We start from the raw sequence: 14,100 nt of genomic DNA, 5'->3' as shown, positions 1-14,100 counted from the left end.
AAAACAAGAACCAAACATATTGAATTTCTTTTAATTAGATTGTTTTCATTTAGAACTTGACAGAACTTTACATAATGAGGTCAGAATCAACATATATGAACTAAACTGTACTATAAAGCATGAACATTGTTGATAGGAAGCAAATACACATTACTCCTTTTTAACTGTTTCGAAAATCCGATTACAGCTTTCCCACTTTTATCAAATGCAGGAAGGGGAGCCTTCTCAGTGGCTCTTCAGTTTCTAAATTCAAAGGGTAACGTCAGAAAATTGTTCCTAAATATATTTATCTGAAATTAGCCTAATAAAAAAGTACATTGTAAAAAACTTCTGTTGATAAGGAAAGTTGTAGGAAGCAAAACATTTCAGTTAAGCAGCAACAGATTTTTGTGGCAGAAGGAAAGATGCTTCTAAAGCAGGACCCCCCCTACCATTAGTGCTGAGTCTTGATGTCTTCAAGAGACATTTCTACTGAAGCACAGACGTGGCTTTCTGCAGCAGCTGCACCATTATGGGATAGACTGGAGCAAATTCTTTTCCTTCTCTACTTCTTACTGATTGCACATAAGCTTCCAGGGCACCTCTGTTTAAAGGGAAAAAGGCTAATTAGAATGGTTTGAAGTTGGTTGTGAAAGCAAGCCTGTAATATGACACTACCCAAAAATATGCAGACTAGCTTAGAAGTGCCTACTGCCTTGCTGCTGACGACTCAGCTACTGACCGTGATCACTACAGCAGAAACGACTTTCCAGTAACATTCATGAATACATACAGAAAAGCTGAGTGTTCCCTTTAGTAGCTCCACCTTGAACCCTTTGTTCTTACTGGCTCTGTAATGTCACAACATCCACTTTATGTTCCTTTATTGGCTAACATCATGAAGTGAAGATGAAACAATCCACAGTGTTACCAAGACAGCAGCAGTTCATCAAGGTCTGCAGACAGGTACCCCAAATCAATCCCCCTACCCCTTTGAAGCTTTTCCTAGTCAACCAACCACGGGGGTGTTTCATAGAGTGGATGTCCCTCTCTCTAGCCAGTGTTCCCTCTAAGCTGAGATAGTGTGAGCTAGCTCAGTTTTTTAGCCTCCAGCTCATATTTTTGTCTTCGCTCAGGAAGGATGGCTCCAGAGCAAACATATATGCAGTAGCCAAATAGCTCGCTCACAACTTTAATGCCAGTAGCTCACAAAGTAGAATTTTTGCTCACAAGACTCCACAGTTTAGAGGGAGCATTGATCTCAACAATAATTTAAAGTAAAAATTGCTAGTTATTGTTTGCCTTCTAAACATTCTAATAGCCTTAGGCCACTAGCCTTTGGGATAGCATTTCAACCCTATTAAGGATCATTTATTAAAACAAACTGACAACAAGGAAAAGTTTTGTGAGAAAACAATAAAACTGTCCACACCAAGTTGCCTTTCCATTTCTGATTAGTGTGCCAGACCAATATCTTTCTAGTGGCAAGGGACCACCCATTTTAGGGTCCCACAAAAACAAGTCAGAACTCCTGTCTGCATACCAAGCAAAGAAAAACAGAACAGACCTCAGCAGGATGTGTGGATGTAACTGAGGAAGAAGAGATTGGATTTATACCCTGCCCTTCACTACCGAAGGAGTCGCAGGGCGGTTTACAACCTTTCCCTTCCCCACCCCAGAATAGATTCCCTGTGAGCACAGTTCTTTAGCTTAAGAGAGACAGAGAAGGGGGAGAAATGGCAACAGCTGGGCTTCATTGGGCATGTTATGGCAGCGGTAAGTTTGAGGGACAAATGGAGGGACGTTCTGACACTCAGCATCTGTACACTGTACACTCTCCAACTCATCCAAAGTGATACGCATGGAGAGGGTCTCACTGATATCCCCACTTCAATTTTGATGATGTACAATGCCACATCTGTAATGCATGCTTCTCTTTTTAGATGAGTCCATCGACTTAGCATGTGTGACTAAGGCCTGCCTGCTGGTTTATTGTCCATCTAGGTTACTAGTGGGTGCCCTGACTGAACTGGCAGAGACAGACAGTGGCCTGGGGTTGAACTAAACTAATTGTTTTGGGGTCAGCTGAGATTACCTTGTCCAGTCACGCTTAAATCTTCATGACAGCACAGTACTGTACCAGATCATTTTTTTTCTATGCTCCCCCCCCCCAGCTTTCTTCTATCAGAATCTACATAGGTGTTGTGTCAATGCTGTTCTGTAGTACCCTTGCCCTGCTCAATCTACAAAGTGAGACGGAGCTCCCTTTTTCATCCAAAAGTGACCACATGAGAGAGAGAGAAGTGAAACCCCCTGCCATTTCCCCCTCCTTACCTTGCAGCACTCCAGTGCTTTGAACATTTTTTTATCCAAACCTGGCTCCCATGAGCATAGGGATGTCTGCTTAAGTCTTTCATAGCCCTCAAGCTCCATATAAAACCAGCTGCCAAACTGTTTTCTCAGGACTGCTGTAGCTGACAAATGCAAACCACTACAGTTCATTCCCTTCCACTGCCTATGACTCAGCATCAGGGCAAGGAAAAAATAAAACAGGAGTCTGGAGCATCTTCCAAAGACAAAAACCACTTTCACAGAGCAGAGACAACCTGTTGATTCTGAATTGTCATCTTACCTAATGGGGGGTCTTCATCATTTCAAAAAGGATGTAATTGGAAAAATTAAGAAAGATATTTTTGGTGTGAAGCAAATGACTCGATAACAGTTGAGTTCTATCAGCACTGATCTGTGCACACTCAATGCACTTTGACAAAATGTTTTTAAGGAGTTCAGTGCTGCAGAACATGCTGCACACAGATAGACTGCATCCTGAACAACTAGGGTTGAAAAGCTTGATGTCTCAAAGCTGCGAAATATCAGATATTAACATTAAATAGAGGTATACTTCCCATCAAAATGTGTAAAGCTGGAACATTGTGCTGCTTAAGGACAATGAATAGGCCAGTAGGAAACAAAAGTAAAGGTCTGCAATGGAATGAACCTGCAATATTGGCAAAAACAAAACCATTTTGCACTAGTGGAAAAATTCAGAGGACTAGATCCCATGTCCGAAGAATTCAGTGGAAACGTACCTGATTAAAATGAGCCTGTCCTTCTCCGAGGGATGGTCATCAAGCCATCGGGAATAACGGGCAACGGTCCATTCGGCTCTCTTCCAGGAGCCAAAAGAAAATCCATTAAATATTTAACCAAAGTTGAATGTATATGCAAAATATATTCCCTGTCATTTCCAAGTGTGGAACAAAAGTTAATGCTAGGAGATAACTGGTGTAGGTGAAAAATATCAACCATGCAATAATACAAGCAAATAGCTATGAATTGCAGAGATCTTCAGAAAATCTCAGACAATATGCCATTGACAGCACTTTACAGCCAACAACAGTATTTAGTAACTTGGGGCTTTGATTGAACGCAATTGTTTCCTCAGAGCATTCTGAACTGCTAAGGAAAAGTGGGGACTAACAGGTCAGAATTAAAGTGGCTGCTGAATAGGTCCCTTTTGCTTATAGATGGTTGATATGCACTGTGGAGGTGGTTCTCCACTTCCACAAAGTATCCTTAGATACTGAGGGCTGAACTAGACTTGCAGAAGATCCGCACGTATTTATTCCTGTGTCCTCCAGCTCAGATGTAAAACACAAAGTGAGGGGGAGCTCCCTTTTTCATCCCACCATTTCCCCCACCTTACCTTGCAGCACTCCAATAATCTGAACATTTATTTTTTTTGCCAAGCCTGGCTCCCATGGGCATAGGATGTCTGCTTAAGTCACAAAAGTCTCTGCTGTATTGGGGCTCAAAAAAAAAAGGAAATAGGAAGGTGCTTCCTTTAGAAGGAAACACTGATGTCCACATCTACACGTGGCTACCACCAGTAAGAGATGGCACTGAGATATGGAGCGTGATTTTGATGCAGAGCATGAGAATGAGCAAACAAACAGAAGCTGCATCTGGTTTCCAGTTTGATTGGGGAAAACCCAGCAGCAAAGACGTTGGGTGGAGCCAGCTGTGGTGGCACTGCCCCAGTGTAAATTGAGCAGGGCAAGGGCACTACAGAGCAGTATTGACACAACACCTGTAGATTCTGATACTGGAAGAAAGCTGCGGGGGGGGGGGAGCAGAGACAAATGCTCAGAATAGTGGAATGTTGCAAGGTGAGGTGGGAGAGGGCAGGCTTTTGCTCTTGCCCACTCTAGGCTCCAGTGTTAGTCAAAAAGACTCTTTTTACACACGAACAGAAGACATAAATATACATGGATCCTCCCATAATATCAGGTGTGACCCTAAGTCCAGACTTAAAAAATTATCACGGTGAAATACCTTTCCTTTCATTGTTCTTTCTGCTACTGAATTTTGCATACCAGTCTATTAAAACAGAACTGGCCTATTTTACCTTAGAAATCAACAACAAACACAGTCTGCTCCAGGGCAGCTTCTGCTTCGATTCAAAGGATAGAGAGTGCAGCTCTGCTTGTGGAATGGATCTTTACCATTTCGCCCTTCTCACTTATTCCCCTCTAGGATCCCAAAACATGGCAGGACCTACAGCATGGCTGTGATGTTAGGGTTTGCAGTGGTGAGTTCTCAGGGCTATTTTTGGGCTGGAAAGCACTGGAACGGCGTTCCGGCTGAGTTCCTGCTTAGCCACGCCCCCTGCTCCCAACAGCCCTCCGGTGGCCCGACTGAGCAGGCCACTGGAGCAAGAAGTAAGGTAAGGTAAGGCAAGGCCTGATTGGGGGTGGGCTGTGGGGGGTGGCTGGGGCTTGATCAAGAGATGGGAGTGGGCCGCGGGGTGTGTGGGATCCAGCCAAATCGCCCTGAGTTCTAGGAAATTGATGCTCTTCCGTGCCTCATCTATCAACCATTCCCCCTGAGCCATCTGGCCTGCCGAATATGCCCCCCATCCCAAGAGGCTTGCATTCGTAGTCATGACCAGTCCTGGGGGATCTCGAAGAGGGGACCCTTGTTTGAAGCGACTCAGTGCCAGCCATCACAATAGTTATTGGTGCACTTCTGTTGGAAGTTGTAGGCGCATGTACCTTTTTCATGCTATGGCCCCCTAATAGGGCAACAGGAATCTCTGCAGGGGCCTGGCATGGAACCGCGACCACTGTACAATTTCCTGACAGGATACCAGCATCTCTAGCAGTTTACTAGGGTCATCAGCTCTATCGTAGTCTGCCTTATCACTTCCGTCAACAGTGATTGAACCTTCAGTTCCCTTTCCTGAGATATGAAGGCCCGATCGATTGCTGTATCTATCTCTACCCCCAGGTGAAGCAGCCTCTGGGAAGGCGAAGGTGACTCTTTTCCCAGTTGACCACAAACCCGTGGTCCCTCAGGACCCGGACTGTCAGTTGCAATGCTTGTTCGCACTCCCGGAGCAACAGCGCTTTGATTAAAATATCGTCCAGTTATGGGAAAAGGCCTACCCCTTTCAGTTGGAGGTGCGCTACTAGAGTCACTAGTATTTTTGTGAAAACCCTTGGAGAGGATTTCAGCCCGAACGGGAGGACTCTGTACTGGTAGTGTCGACTGGCGTATACAAAGCGAAGGAATTTGCGGTGGTCCCTGTGGATAGGAATATGTAGGTAGGCTTCTAAAAGGTTTACTGATGTCATAAAGTCTCCCTTCTGGATGGCAGACAGAATGGACTTGAGAGTTTCCATCCTGAACTTTCTGTCCTTTATGAGTTTGTTGGACCATTTGAGATCTAAAATAGCTCTTGTGTCTCCATTTTTCTTTGGCACTATGAAGAACACAGAGTAAACTCCTTGCCCCTGCTGGGAGGATGGAACTCTTTCTATGGCCTTGATGTCTAGAAGGTATTGAATTGCCTCTTTTGTCTGAAGGTGTTTCACTTGGTTGCGGATCTTTGCAATTTGAATAAAACACCGGTGGGGAAAGGAAGAGAACTCCAGTTTGTATCCACGGGTCACCGTGTCCAGGACCCACTGATCCATAACCGTTTGATGCAAAATTTCTGAAAAGGACTGCAGTCTTCCCCCTGTCCCCAACAGGTTTTCTGTGTTCCTGTAGTCCTGCTGAGGAACCCTTTTTGAGGCTTTTGGTAGAGGATAGTTCACCCTTGTTGTTACCAAAGGATTTGTTATTCTGTGGTCTGGATTGCCACTTTCCTTTGAAGGGTCTGGAATAGAAAGGTTTCTGCCCCCTCTTCTGATCACGAAAGGGCTGGAACCTTTTCCTGGATTTACCCTCTCTCTTTTTGGAAGGAAGGACTTTCTTCTTGTCCTTGTCTTCTATCAAGTATCGGTCTAGGCTCTTTCCAAAGAGGTTCACTCCTTTAAAGGGAATCGCCGCCACCGTCGCTTGCGCTGAGGAGTCCACGTCCCAGTGACGAAGCCAAGTGTTTCTCCGTGCTGTCACACTTCCAGGCCATTGCCCTGGCCGAGAGTTGGAGCATGTCCAGGGAGGCATCTGCTGTGAATTTGACTGCTAGAGCAATTTTCTTCAGCTCGTCTTTAAATTCTTTTAGGGCGTCACTGTCTGCTGAAGCCAGGTTTTCGGCCCAATCGTATGCTGCCCTGGCAAACAGGGAACCTGCCGTGGATGCCTTAATTGAAGAAGAAGAGGCTTCAAAACTTCTGCGCAGAGCCTGTTCTATGCGTCTGTCAGTGTGATCTTTTGGCATCCCGTCTGCATCCATGGGTAAGACAGAGTTAGAAGACATACTGGTCACTGGGTCATCCACTACTGGAAGTTTCAGCTTCTTAGTGGCATCTGGCATCAGTGAATAAAACTTAGAGAAAAGATGGTGGTTAGCTTTGGGCTTAGCTGGGTGATCCCACTCTGCTTTCATAATTATAAAAGGAGGCAGGAGGAGTAGCCCTGGTTGTGAGGTGGAGACTTTTGGCATCAGTTTACCTGATCCCTTTTGGAACTCTGAATCCTGGTCTGCCTTCTCCTTGGGCTTGGAGGTGAGATCTAGACTCCTCAAAACTTTAGGCAGGAGCCAAGAGTATAATTTTTGTGGGAAAAGCCTCGATTAGACAGAAGGCATCACCTCCTCCTCCTCCTCCTCTGAAAGTTCCCCTTCCTCTCTTTCTAAGGAAGAGATGGTAGAGTCTGACTCTGCTTCCTTATTTCCCAACAGGGGACTACGCTCCTTAGTGGGCGACTTGGTCCACTTTCTCAGTTTTGATCTAGAAGCGGACCTAGAGGTGCTTGATGAGTCATCTTCTCTGTTTCTGGCCCTCTTTATGGTTCTGCTCCTTCCTATGGGAGATTCATGGGAGCCAGAGCCTTGGAACGTTTCTTGCAGCATTTCCTTAAACTCCCTTCTCATCTCACTTCTAAACCAGTTTAGGAGCTCAGTCTTATCACCCCTGGTCACCAATACTTGTGGCTCCATGGACTCTTCTGATGCCAAGGAGACTGACAGTCTGGGCAAATTCAGTTCCCCAAAGGAACTATCTCTATCCTGGGAGCTACCTGGAATGGCTTTATCAGCCATCCCTCTCTGCCTGCAGGGGGAGAGTGAAACAGAAAGTGCTGTAAGGAAGCATGAGGGATCAAGATGGCTGCCACCATTCCCCCTCCGCCAAAACTTTGCTCCCCCTTGCCCTAGTAGGGCTGCAAAGTGGGGGGAAGGGTCTCTGTTCTTGGGTCCCCCTGAGGAGGTTCACCCCCCCACATCCCGGTGAGATCTGTTTTAGAGAGGCAGCTTCCAACTGCTTATTGTTGAAGGGAGAATCCCCCCCCCAGTTTGTCTGGTTCCTGGGGGAGGGTCCCAAGCTCGCCTGGCTGGTCTCGCCAATCAGCCACCCCTGTACGGGCCATTCCCAACCTAGACAAAGCCCCGAAGACTCCAGGGGGCAGGCCCTCCACTCGATAGGTAAGTAAGGCCAGCGGAGGTCTGCCAAGGGCCACCTGAGTGACGCGGCAGCCGGGGACTTCCCAGCGCCGACTAGCCCTCTCTGCTGCCAACTCCAAGCACTAAGGTGCTGCGGCCCGATTCTTCTTCTTCTTTCTTCTTCTTCTAGTGTTCTTGCTCGCTGTGCTCTGCAGCACTGCCCAAGCATGTCCTGCTTCAAGGCAGGGCCGGCAAGAACTGGGATGCCTCCAGGGGATAAGCCCCTCCCTGCCTGGATCAAAGCTCAAAGCCGATTCTGCTAATGGAGGAGGAGCTTATCCCAGATGTGAGGACTGTCCCATGAACTGAATCACTGGAGAACAGTGCTTGTGAACTTTTTCTGCCAGAGCAAAAGCAGCAAGCCATAACTTGAATGCTGGTACAAACATTACAGCAATTAGGGATGGGCACAGCCTGGGTAGCACACTCCTTCACTGGGGGAGGCAAAGCCCAAGTGTGGACCCTCCTTGGAGAGACCCAGTAGTGTGGTCTGACCACCTGGCTGTGGTGGGCAGATGGGTGGAGTTGGGAGTCCCAAGTGTTCCCTCTAAGCTGAGTTAGTGTGAGCTAGCTCACGGTTTTTTAGCCTCCAGCTCACAGATTTTGTTTTAGCTCAGGAAGGATGGCTCCAAAGCAAACTAATTAATGCAGTAGCCAAATCACTCGCTCACAAAGTAGAATTTTTGCTCACAGGACTCCACACCTTAGAGGGATCATTGGTCCCGACCCCAGTGGACATGACCCCTGCAAGAGATTGGCAATGAGTAGCACACTTCCTCACAGGGGGAGGTAAAGCCTAGGTGTTGGTCCTCCTTGGAGGGACCCAGTAGTGTGGTCTGACCGCATCTCATGAACGTGGCACACAGCCGAAAGCAGCACACCATTTCCCCAATGCGATGGGCAGCATGGGGTATGACATCTATGTATGGGCCCTCCTTGGAGGGAACCAGCAGCATTTTCCGACTGCCTGGCTTTGGTGGGCAGACAGGTAAGGTTCAGATTCCCAAACTCAGTGGACACAGACATGGCAGGGGACTGGTCTGAGCAGAGCACTCCCTCACAGGGGGAGGCAACATCTAAGTATGAGCCCTCTTTCGAAGGACCCAGTATCGTGGTCTGCCCACCTGGAGGGCTTTTGGAAGGAGCAGAAAGGAAACCCTGCAGCCAGGGAAAAGGGCCATTAGCGAGACCCCCAGAAAGTGGGGGGAAGTTGGATGCTTAGTTGGCAGAGGAGAGAGGTGACCTCCAAGGAAATGACTCAACCAATCCAGGAAGAAAGGGGGGACTTTTGGAAAGAGCAGAAAGGAAACTGTTGCCCTGCAAGGCGTGTGTAGCGCTCTTATGGACTTATAGTTCATAAAGTGATAAACTGGACTGTGCAACTAGTGTGCGAAAGGGGCTGAACTGTGTGGTGACCCTAAAGTGATGCCAGCTGCAGACACACTCCAGCAGAGGAAAAGCCTTCTCCTGAGATGATGTGCCAACGGTTCCTGAGGTTACCTGCCATCTCTTACTCCCTAGTCACATGAAGCACCATGAAGCCAGCAACCATTTGCTATAGAGAAACGCCATATTCCGCAAAAGAGACTTAAAGTCCTGAAGAGACTCCATGAGCAAAACCTTTGCTTCAACATGCAGGCAACCACCCTCACCCCCCCTTCACCTTTACCAGAGACTGCATGTAGGCTCTTAGGCATAACAAAAGCTTTGCAGCCATGAGTGGATTAATGGACTGCCACACCCCAGATAAACCCATCAACTCATCAGCCAAAGCCATCAAAAGACAATACCCCTGGACTCAGCTATTGTTCTCCAAAGGTGCCACTGTTAAAGTAATTAGAAGCAACATTGCCCAACCCTTAAGCTCCCTTCCTCCTGAAACTGGTTTTTAATTAGGAAACTTCTTGGGACTGACCAAGGGGAGGTGACAAGGGAGGTGGCCAGTGAAGCCCACCCCCAAGCCCCAAAATAGAGCTGGCCTGGCCATGTGCTCTCTCTCTCTCCTCTGGACCTGTACCCTGCCCTATCTTGCTGACTCTAGGTGTAGCGCTGCCTGAGTCTGCTGGTACAGAATATGACCCTTAATCCCTTATAGTCTCCCTTATTTTTCCTGTGGATCACTTCATCTCTCCAGAATCAGGTACGTATCACCCACCAATGATTTTTACCTGCTAATGCGAATGTTGCTATCCCTTTCTATCTAACTTTTCTAGGTCTCTGTGTGTGTGTGCTTGAATTTATTGTAAAGAATCCATTTCTCTAAAAGACTCGGTTTCTGCACTTATTCTTGGTTTTACTGGATAAGGTGGGACTTCTGTATACATAGGCTTGTGTTCCCTTAGTTGCCAATTGCTCATTAAATATCATATTTCCCCACAGTTATTAATATATTAAGCAATTTGGTTAACAAAATCCCACAGCCAGGGAAAAGGGCCATTAGCAAAACCCCCAGAAAGTGGTGGGCATGCTGAGTGCCTTGTTGGCAGGGGAGAGAGGCGACCCCCAAGGCAGTGACTCAACCAACCTAGGAAGGGGGGGGGGCTTTTGGAAGGAGCAGAAAGGAAACCCTACAGCTAGGGGAAAGGGCCGTTAGCAAACCCCACAGAAAGTGGTGGGTAAGTAGGGTGCCTTGTTGGCAGGGGAGAGAGAGAACCTCCAAGGTAGAGATTCAAGCAACCCAGGAAGAAGGGGGGGGGGCTTTTGGCAGGAGCAGAAAGGGAAACCCCACAGCCAGCAGGCAGAGAAAAGGGCGGTTTGCGGAACTCACAAAAGTAGTGGGGTAAGTCGGGTGTTTAATTTACGAAGAAGAAGAAGAAAAGAAGAAGAGGAGGAGGAGGAAATTGGATTTATACCCCACCCTTCACTCAGAGTCTCAGAACGGCTTACAAACTTTTTTCCCTTCCCCTCCCCACAACAGACACCCTGCGAGGCAGGTGGGGCTGAGAGAAATCTTTCCAGAACTGCTCTTTCAAGGACAGCTCTGACAGAACTATGGCTTGCCCAAGGTCATCCAGCAGCTGAAAGTGGAGGAGTGGGGAATCAAACCCAGGTTCTCCCAGTTCAGAATCCACACACTTAACCACTACACGGACGACCCCAAAGTCAAAACAAGAACATGTTGTAAAAGCAAAAAAATTCTACCCAAGTTTCCCACCCCTCGCATTAAAGAAGGAGACAGGAGGGGGAAAGAAATCATAGCACTGGAATGCAGAGAAGGGAAAGAAGGCAAAAAAAGAGAGATGGTGATGCTTTCAGTCTGGCAGTTTGTATAGTGGCCAGGAGATCCAGCAGGTTTCCACATACACCACACTAATAAATTTTCCCCCCACCCCAGGCCTACCAACAGATATTTTTCTTATGTGCGAGCAGAACAAGACTCGCAAACACCTAATGCAAACAAAGGACAGGAGTGCACCTTCAGTGATTATATACAGACACACCCAATCCCAAGGAAGACATATGTCTCTCATTGGAAATAAGACTTGCCTGTCAGCTTCAGACTGTCATTATTGGTCTCTTGATGGCTGGAAAACCCCACCCACACCTGATTTTTGGTGCAAAATTCCATGGGTGGGGTTTCTTTGCTGAGAGTGCATGAGAGCTTCTGAGCCAGCCTGAGAAGCTCAGAGACTTCGAGGCCCAAGCACGTGACCTTCGAACCGAGCCACTTGAGCCTCAAACTGGGCCACGTTTGGGCAGGATTTTGGCTTGGCATTTGGGTTTGTGCCCATCCTTCATGGCGATTAAGGAGAAATGTTTTTTTTCACTATTGATTCACGTCCTGTCTCCCTCCCCGAAGACTGCATAACTGGCTTACCTGGAATGGGGATTTCAATTCAGGTGGTGCTCTTGTAAATAAGAACTGAAGGATAGTACTAAATGGAATGATATCTCCCAGTGCTGGGCTATTAGCAATATGCTCACTTGTCTGGAACAGCAATGGTCTAAACAGGGAGAAGGAAGACAGAAGTTATATAAATCAAAAGGAATTCATATTTTACCTGAAGCATCATTTACCAGCAAAACTCTGGTCACAATTAATAGGTTTGCCTGTCCTGTATCAAGTCTCTGGGGATATGTCACAGGTAAGGGGCCATACATGGTCCTCACCACAGTGTGGCCCCACACTAACCCCATTTTATTGGGGACAGCAGGCTTGGCCTCTTCTCTAACAGTGTTGTTTACCACAGCTTATTTTGAACTTCATGGCAGCTACCAAGAATCAGGCCCATAACAACAGAGCCTTAACCTGGGTATTGTTTTTTGAAGTGTAATCCTAATGCAGAGTTGCTGAGTATAAGCCCACTAAAGTCACTGGTCTTTGACTGGAGTAATTCTGCACTGGACTGCAAGTGTAAGTCATGCTACAGTGTGACAAAGAGACATAACTCAGGAACCAGTTTGTACGTTGTTTACATCATGCTAGGGAATAAGTGCCGTTTGAAAAACAAGATCTGTTTCTTCATGCTGTCATTTGCTACTTTGCTTCACAGTCTTCACACTCTTCTGTTATATAATTTGGTAGGTGGTAATTTGTAGTAACAGCTTATTATTTTAATTAAACAGTCCCCCAATACTGCATCTTACTTCCTCTGTTTTTAGAAAAAACCCTAGTGTGATTACACACAGCTCATTATCATAAGAACTGAGATAAAAAAACAAACGCAAAAAGGTACAATTTACCTGATATTAGCACAACACAGTTCTCCAAGTCAGTTTCACTTTGAATAGAATGTTAAAGGAAGAAACCCTTGCGCACACACACACATACAGATTTGTTTGTAATTTATACATCCCAAATAAAATGAGTAGGTGATTTTGTTTAATGAAAAAAATTAATTCATGTTGCCCAGCTGTTAGAAAAATTCTGAATGGAGATTACCTGAATGATCTCAAGAGCCTGTAAGGTTTTCCCAGATCAGAGACACGTCTGCAGAGGGGAGCCACAGCTAACTCCATCTGAAACAGGAAGGAAAACTGGGGGTCAATCAGGAATTCAATGCCTTGGGCCAAACTCAGATCATCAGTGGGTGAATTTCACAGAAAAGTGGCAGATTCCACCAGCTGGACGCCTAGCTCTAAGTAGTGAGTGCATTTCCAGTGTCAAAATGCTAGTAGGAGTCTCAGATCTCCTGTCTGATGACCAAAAGCAGGCAATCACCCAGGAACCACAAACTTATTAGCTAACAGGTCAATATCCCCTTTAGCAGCCAAGGGAGATGGGTGGCAGGCAGTAAGTGCCTTTTGCCTTATCTGGGGCTGTGCACTAATTTCCATTTTTGTGTGTGTCAGTTGGACTCCTCTAGTTGACCTCCATCCCATTATGAAACAGTCAGTGCTGTCCTTGCGAGGAGGACCTATTGTGAATCTGAACCTAGCCATTATTTGAGCAACATCTCTGTTCACAGGTGGGAAGGAAATTCTTTCTAGTATCAAACTGGACAGGTCATAATTTCTATTATTGGAAATGTCTGGGCTGCTTTCCTGGGCCTGGAGGCCAACAGATCAGAAGCGCTGAAATACTGAAGATGACCCTGACTGATTTCAGTTTTATGTTTTCCTCTAAGCACTATGATGGACAAGATACTGCAGATGGCAGCTACATTACCCCACCTCCAGCCCGAAGATCAAGGCACTGTGCGTCTCAACAGACTGCATTATTGAGGATTGCTGTCATGCCTAGGCCATGCCCGGGAGGGTACGCTGCCTTCCACCATCCTGCCAGTCTGCAAAACAAGGTTCTCTGCAAGCCTCAGACCTTGAAGGGAGGGGGTTTGGCTCACCCTGTTCCTCCTCCCCCTCTCTGAGTGACTCTGCTCCTCACTGTCAAGTCCTCCCCAGCTTGCTGACTGGAGCTGCCTGTTAAACCCAGCACCCCCCTGCAAGAACCACTTCCCATCCCTTTGCTAAGTGCTCGCAGCTGCCCCTGTGGGGGGCATTTGGGGCTGTCAGCTACCTTTCAAGCTGGTGTGACCACCACTGGGTCCTGCTGGCCCTGGACCCACCTAGAACTCCATCTCCCCAGCCCAACCTCAGCACTAGGCATGCTTACCCTGCCACCTGGGGAGACTGGCTGGGTGATGCCAAGCCAGGGCGTGCCTCAGACCTTGCTCCTGGGAGGGAGCCAGCTGGGATCACTGGCCCCCGGGTCACGTCCCCTGCCCAGTGGACATGAGCCAGCTGCTCAAGATCTTCTTGCAGCTATGGGGGCCAAGAACAGAGCTGTCTGCTGT

The 14,100-nt window shown here is 47.1% G+C and overlaps 1 protein-coding gene across 1 annotated transcript in view; it reads right to left on the bottom strand.

The window, feature by feature from the left end:
* Window positions 1-81: 81 nt before the first annotated feature.
* The window catches only part of COG5 (component of oligomeric golgi complex 5), a 97,323-nt gene continuing 83,304 nt past the window's right edge, over window positions 82-14,100 (bottom strand). Inside the window, exons 14-17 of the mRNA XM_015409544.1 lie at window positions 12,750-12,826; window positions 11,685-11,811; window positions 3,069-3,148; window positions 82-583 (exon numbers count right to left, since the gene is read on the bottom strand). Coding sequence (XP_015265030.1) covers window positions 469-583; window positions 3,069-3,148; window positions 11,685-11,811; window positions 12,750-12,826 — 399 coding nt within the window. The 3' untranslated portion in view covers window positions 82-468. The remainder of the gene's footprint in view (window positions 584-3,068; window positions 3,149-11,684; window positions 11,812-12,749; window positions 12,827-14,100) is intronic.

This window comes from Gekko japonicus, unplaced genomic scaffold, assembly GCF_001447785.1.
Source record: "Gekko japonicus isolate JY-2015 unplaced genomic scaffold, Gekko_japonicus_V1.1 scaffold1374, whole genome shotgun sequence".
In the NCBI taxonomy this organism is placed as follows: domain Eukaryota; kingdom Metazoa; phylum Chordata; class Lepidosauria; order Squamata; family Gekkonidae; genus Gekko; species Gekko japonicus.
This window is presented reverse-complemented; position numbering and strand designations above follow the sequence as displayed.